The 6,077-nt window shown below is 38.2% G+C and overlaps 1 protein-coding gene across 2 annotated transcripts in view; it reads right to left on the bottom strand.

Moving 5' to 3' along the window:
- Nucleotides 1–511: 511 nt before the first annotated feature.
- LOC134538140 (E3 ubiquitin-protein ligase rnf146-like) overlaps nucleotides 512–6,077 on the bottom strand; it is a 32,148-nt gene continuing 26,582 nt past the window's right edge. For both annotated transcript variants that reach the window (XM_063379192.1, XM_063379200.1), the window contains one exon: nucleotides 512–2,554. In XM_063379192.1, coding sequence (XP_063235262.1) covers nucleotides 2,172–2,554 — 383 coding nt within the window. In that variant the 3' untranslated portion in view covers nucleotides 512–2,171. The remainder of the gene's footprint in view (nucleotides 2,555–6,077) is intronic.

The following is a 6,077-nucleotide window of genomic DNA, read 5'->3' as shown; positions in this document are numbered from 1 at the left end:
ATGAACATGGCGTTAAAATTAATGAACATTTAGCAAGATCCAATTTTGAGTTTGCAGGAAATGTGTTAGCTGTAAAATTTTACTCCAATAGGTAATTTTTTCATAATGTGCCTAAAAAAGTATATCTTCAAAAATGTTTTTAATTTAAACTGTTACCAACCTAAGTACTCAATATTGGAAATCATTTTATGACATCCTGTGGATGTTAGTTAATTATAGAATAAGACTGAATTACTGTTTTTCAAATGTTAAATATTCCTCACAAACAAGAAATTTTACGGGTATTCCATTTTGTTTACTAAACTCTTTAAGCTACCTCTAAACTGTATATTATCAGGAATAAAAGAGATAATTGTGGCAAATAAGTTCAGTACATTATAGATAAAATTTCATCAACTGACATAAGCGAACTAAGCGCACAATGTAACTTGGTTAAAGGATCATGGACTGAACAGGGCAAAATAAATTCAGGCATACTAATTATAGAGTAATTAATTGATTTAAATTCATATAAAACACATATACAAAAAATTTATTAACAAGTAAAGAATTACACTTCTTGTTTCAATCAAGCTTTGTTATGAACCTAAGAAAGGATACAAATGTGTACAGATTAAAGATTTATGATGTATGCCTTACAGTGAAACCGAAGAGCATGTCTTTAAAACACTTGCCAGATGACACTTGAAGCATTACTTTTTGCACGACAATTTCTAGGAAATACACAAATAACACGGCAAAGCCTAGACAGGCAAACACTTTATGAAAGACATCACACACACAAACCATGTGAATATAACAGTTATACCGGTAAATTCTGTGCAGTGTATCGGGGTGTTTAGATCAATTGTCTTAAACACAGGACATGTGGATCCAAATCTTCCGCCTGTGCAAAACACACAACCAAAGCAAGGGTGTATTAAGGGGGTGGTGCATGAATTTGCCCTTCCCTGTACAAAAAATGCACAATATCTTGTTTATTGCACACACAAAAAAAAACCCAACCTATATTGTAACACTTTTATCCCCTAAAATATTTTTAATTTAAGATCAATACAAAATAAACATGGAATTAATTAAAATAACAAATTTTAAAAGAAACTTCAAAAAAAGATAATGTAATTAGAGCAAGTATAAAATTTGTCTAATGGAATACTCAAAAGCCTAATGAATACCAAGCAGGAAAGAACACTAATACGAATTTACTTGGAATCATGCCATTGTACAAAGCCGTTAAAGCAGTTACCTGTACGTGCCACAACCAGTCACCAGAAATCACACAGAAAATCTTTTTCTGTGTTAGAGGAATGTATTTTGTTTCCTGTATGCTTGTCCGCTCAATATAATCAATCAATGGTGCGGCAGAGTCTACAGTACTAAGTCATGCTTAAAGGACAACTCCGAAAACTGTGCATGGGGACCAGCTACGAGAAGTTGCTGGGTTACGATGGTTAGGATAAATACTCTACTAGACTCACTAAAAAAAATAATCAAAGATTGATCAAAGTTTACTCAGGTTTGTTTAATACATTCAGTGATACATAATTCTGTTTGCACAGAAGCTTCAGGCAGATGATCCTCCAAGTTACAGTAGGTGTGAATCTCTCGGGGTATGTTCAGTGCTTGTGAATAACTGGGAGTACAATAGTTAGGTGAAGACAGATACTGAGCTGACTTGGCTTTGGTGTGGAATAATATCAGGATGATGAATGTTACAAGAGAAACATAAGGACACACATGCTAATACCAGCAGAGAAGAAAAGCAAGACAGGAAAGAGAAGAGCTGAAGTGGCACCGAATCTATAATTTCCTAAATCAATCTTTACAAAATGAAACTGAAAACATCATTCCCTTACACCGTTGAATGGAAATGCAGATACTGTGCATGCCAACCAGATTCTTTAGTAACACCCGAAGAGATTCAAGTCTTCCCCGGGATTTATTTTTTGATGAGCTTTCAGTGTTTCTTCTTCCTTCATCAGTTCTATAGGTGGATAAATGCTATCTTCTGGAGACAAGATCCTTGATACATCACTTACTTACCACAAACCGTGTACACTTTTCCAGATCTCTCCAGTAGTAAAGACATGAAATCCTGGAGATATTCCTGAAAGGAATGGCTCGCTTGCGTTCCACCACACGAAACAGAAAGAGGCAAACACTACGGTGGCTCAGAGCTTCTCCTCGTCGGAAGAGGAGAGGGGCACCATCCACGGAGCCAGGGGCGGAGGTGCCTCGTCTTCGTCGTCGTCGCTGCTGTCGTGGAGGGTGAGAGAGTGCAGTTGCTGCGCTGCGAGGTCCAGGGCCGTGGACACAGCCTTGGGCGGCCCGGCCTCCCCCTCCAGGCGCAGTCCCGCCACGCCCTTCTTGGGAATGGTGGCCAGGTCGCGCTTGATGCGGCGCCGTCGGGACGGGTCATTGCGCCGCAGCTGCAGCATGGCGTCGAAGTCCGCGACGTACAGGAAGCCGGCGATGAGTAGCTCGCAGTGACGCTCCCCGCGCTTGTAGGCAGCCTCCAGCTCCCGGCTGGTGCGCTCGTCGTACTGCCACCAGCCTGCAAGACAGAGTCCTTGCGGTGTTGGGAGCTACTGGTATAACTAGCATGGCCACTTCTTTACAGTTGGAATTCCTCCAAAAGACTGGTGCTTTTATTGAAAAATTAATTGTGCCAGTTAGTACTTTCTGGCGAAAGTCTACAATTAAGAGTTTGCAGTCACAAAATAATACAATAATGCAAATCATAACCAACATGCCAATTATACTCTCCAAGCCAGAACAGGTTGTTCTGAAAGTGCTAGATGCAAACAAGCACTCCACGATGACACATCCTCACCATCTTGTAACCCTCACCCACCTTCTCCTAGGACCATCAAGGGATGTTATTGGTTTCCACACCACAGTGAGTCAAATGCCATTTCTATCGACATTCCTGTTGCTGCAGTTATATTGCAATGGAGCCATGCAGGCACAATGCATCCCCTCGAGTTAGGGGGAACAGCTACACACATTATCAAATGAAAATGCTCAAACTGCTGTTACTAGTCTCAAACTTCGATGGGCCATGATGCTATACACTCCAACAAATGCTGATGCAAGTGAACGTATCCTACCCCATACAGCTTAAATTGCGAACCCAAAAAATAAGTTTGGCATGGAAAATTTGGACAAGTGACTACTATGTAATAAGTATAAGCAATTTTATGAAGAATTCCACCTTTGTTTCTTACATCTGGGCTTGGTCAGGTTTTGATAGTGTGTTACAGGCCTGTTTCTAATCACCCAAAATTTGTCATAGGTATGCTTGATAGTCTTGAATTGATGTCGGATGTTAAGCTATTTTGATAATTTTATTTTCTAATTAATGTACAGTAGAACCCTGTTATAATGTTTTCCTGCTTATAAAATATTTTTTAAGTCCCAACATTTCCTCCAAAAGAACACTGTATTTATTTCCTGTGTATAACATTTCACGAATGGTGAATTTCCTGCTTATAATATTTGATTTTTAAATTCAATAAATGCAGTAAACATTTTTAAAAACTTAACTATTTCAACACTTATCCCATCTGTGAATATTAACAAGTTAAACCATTTACTTTACAATTTACCTACGTTTTTGTTTACAATCACTGTTATACCATAGATGCAGTCATTTATCTACCTCCAGTTTCCATATCTCTCCTGCTAGAACAAGCTTTATTCTTCTGCTCTCTCCTGGATTCCTGAAATCATCTGCTTCTCTTTCATCCTTCCCTATCTTTCTAAGAGCAGGGTCTTTGATGACAGTGATTGCAGACAAGGATCTATGATTCACTCCAGCACTCTGCATCACTAACACTCGGTAACCAACTGATTTGGAGCAAAGCTGTGCAATGCAACCTTGCTTTCACCTGGGGCTACTTTCCCCGAGTGCTTCAGGACATTTTATACGTTTACACCAAGGGCATAGTTAAGGGGGTGGCAAAATGCTACCTGAACTTCCCACCCCAGACAATATTCATGTATGTTCTTTAAATGATTCATGCAATGGGGAATTATGATTTAATTCAGTTTTTTGGACAGACGCTATTGCAGTTGTCCGGAAAAAAAAATGAAGATAAATATTCACAGAAAAAAAAGACAATCAGCTGAATTCGGACAAACGGAACCAAAAATGAAACTAAACAAGCATTATGGACAACACAACAATGACAGCACAGACAAAAAATGTTCAAAAATGTTTCAAACAGAAACCAATTTACTACAGAACTCAGATGCAAACTAACAACCCTCACAGCAATACATCAGCCAATAATGTCATCACCCCTTTTGTGCACTGTCAATCAGAATAGCCCTTACCTGCCATTGCCTGTGCAAGGAGAGGAGCTCTAACATATATAAACCCAGTTTTCCAGTGTCCAATCCGTGTGCCAAACCTATCCCACTAGACACGCACCCCGCCCGTTGATCCAAGTGATTCTAAGAAAAGTGTGGGGTGCACCTGCTTTACAATGCACCAAGCGAGTTATAGCAACTTTGGTTTCTGGTCTCGCACACACTAAATGTCCCGGATGGCAGTATGATTCTAATATCAGTCTGTTTGTGACGGAAACAGATGACAGTTCCAGAAACGTCGCAACTGTTGTCATTGGAAATCTTCTGTGTTCGTCAGTGCTATCGTCATTGTGTTGTCTATAGTACTTGTTTATCTTTGTTGCTGTATTTATGTTTGCTGCATTGTCCAGGTTTGTTGTCTGTGTCGTTATACATATTTTTCACGACTAAGTTACTTCAATGGAATCTTGTGCTGGCTGATATTTATAGAGGTTGAAATTTTTTTGTCCGTGCTGTCGTCATTGTGTTGTCCATAATACTTTTTTAGTTTCATTGTTCGTTCCGTTTGTCCGCCTTCAGTTGATTCAGTCTTATTTTTTGTGAATATTTATCTTCATATTTTTGTTTTTTGGAATTTTTCCATCAGACACAGTGCAAAACTGCAATCGCGTATGTCCGAAAAACTACATTATATCTATATTTATGTATGTACACAATTAAACTGATACCACAGAAAACTACCCTGTAGCAATTTTATCTAGAAAAAAGAGTTTAATCTTGTACAAGTAACACAATAAATAGGTTGTAAACTAAAATTGTACAATTTGAAGCAACCTAAAAAAAAAATTTGTTAGATGGAAGCTACAATCACCATCATTGCATACCCCTACTTGATGGGCCCGGAATATGGCACTGATTCCAGCCTTGGAAGAGAATTATACCTTCGCTGAAGGTTTGTCTAGCTGCCTTAAGGTGGCCATCTTTCCAACCTAGTGCAAGTTGTGATAAGCTTAATGCTAGATGTGTACTCTTTCTATTTTCTCTAAACCCTGGCTGCCTACACAGAATGGAGTGGAGAGCTTCGTAATTGCAGCGCAGGCAACCAAAAGCAACATAACAACACAAATATTTTAACTGATAACAATAACACTATAGCAGTGAAAATGTAACTTTGTGAAATAGCCAAGCATTTAACGTCTACTGTGGCAATCTGCAGTTTAAGGTTAAAATATATTAAAAATAATACTTAAAGTACCTAATTCTTAGCCTCAATTGTGGGTACTTATGCAGTCAATGATGCTAATTCAGTCTTAGTCAAGCTCTACCAACATGGCTACAGGATGCTGATTGTTCAAAAAAAGTTTGCATAAGTCAGTAGCTGTAAAAACAGTAATATAATCAAAAATACTTGATTACACGTTGCCCCTCTCAAAAACATACTTTATAAACAGTCTACCTGACATTTTTACCTATATTTCCCATGGTCACACTAGAAGATAAGCATAGTGAGGGATGATATAAGGAGAGGATGCATAAATTACAAAAATAAATTTTTGTTTGTATTAAAACTTTAATAAAAAGTAGAAAGCAAAACGATGAATAGCACATAATTCAAATGAAATCAATACTGACAGTATCTAAAAGTCTTTCTAATTTAAGCACCGAGATTCATTTTAATTTTGATTTAGAACATTTTTTTTTGTTCAACTTGTGTAAACACACTAATTTTCACTTGTCCCAAGGGCTGTCGCCGATGATTGGGT

The sequence above is a fragment of the Bacillus rossius genome, chromosome 1 (genome assembly GCF_032445375.1).
Source record: "Bacillus rossius redtenbacheri isolate Brsri chromosome 1, Brsri_v3, whole genome shotgun sequence".
Lineage (NCBI taxonomy): Eukaryota > Metazoa > Arthropoda > Insecta > Phasmatodea > Bacillidae > Bacillus > Bacillus rossius.
Note: the sequence above shows the minus strand (reverse complement) of the source record. Positions and strands in the feature narration are given on the sequence as shown.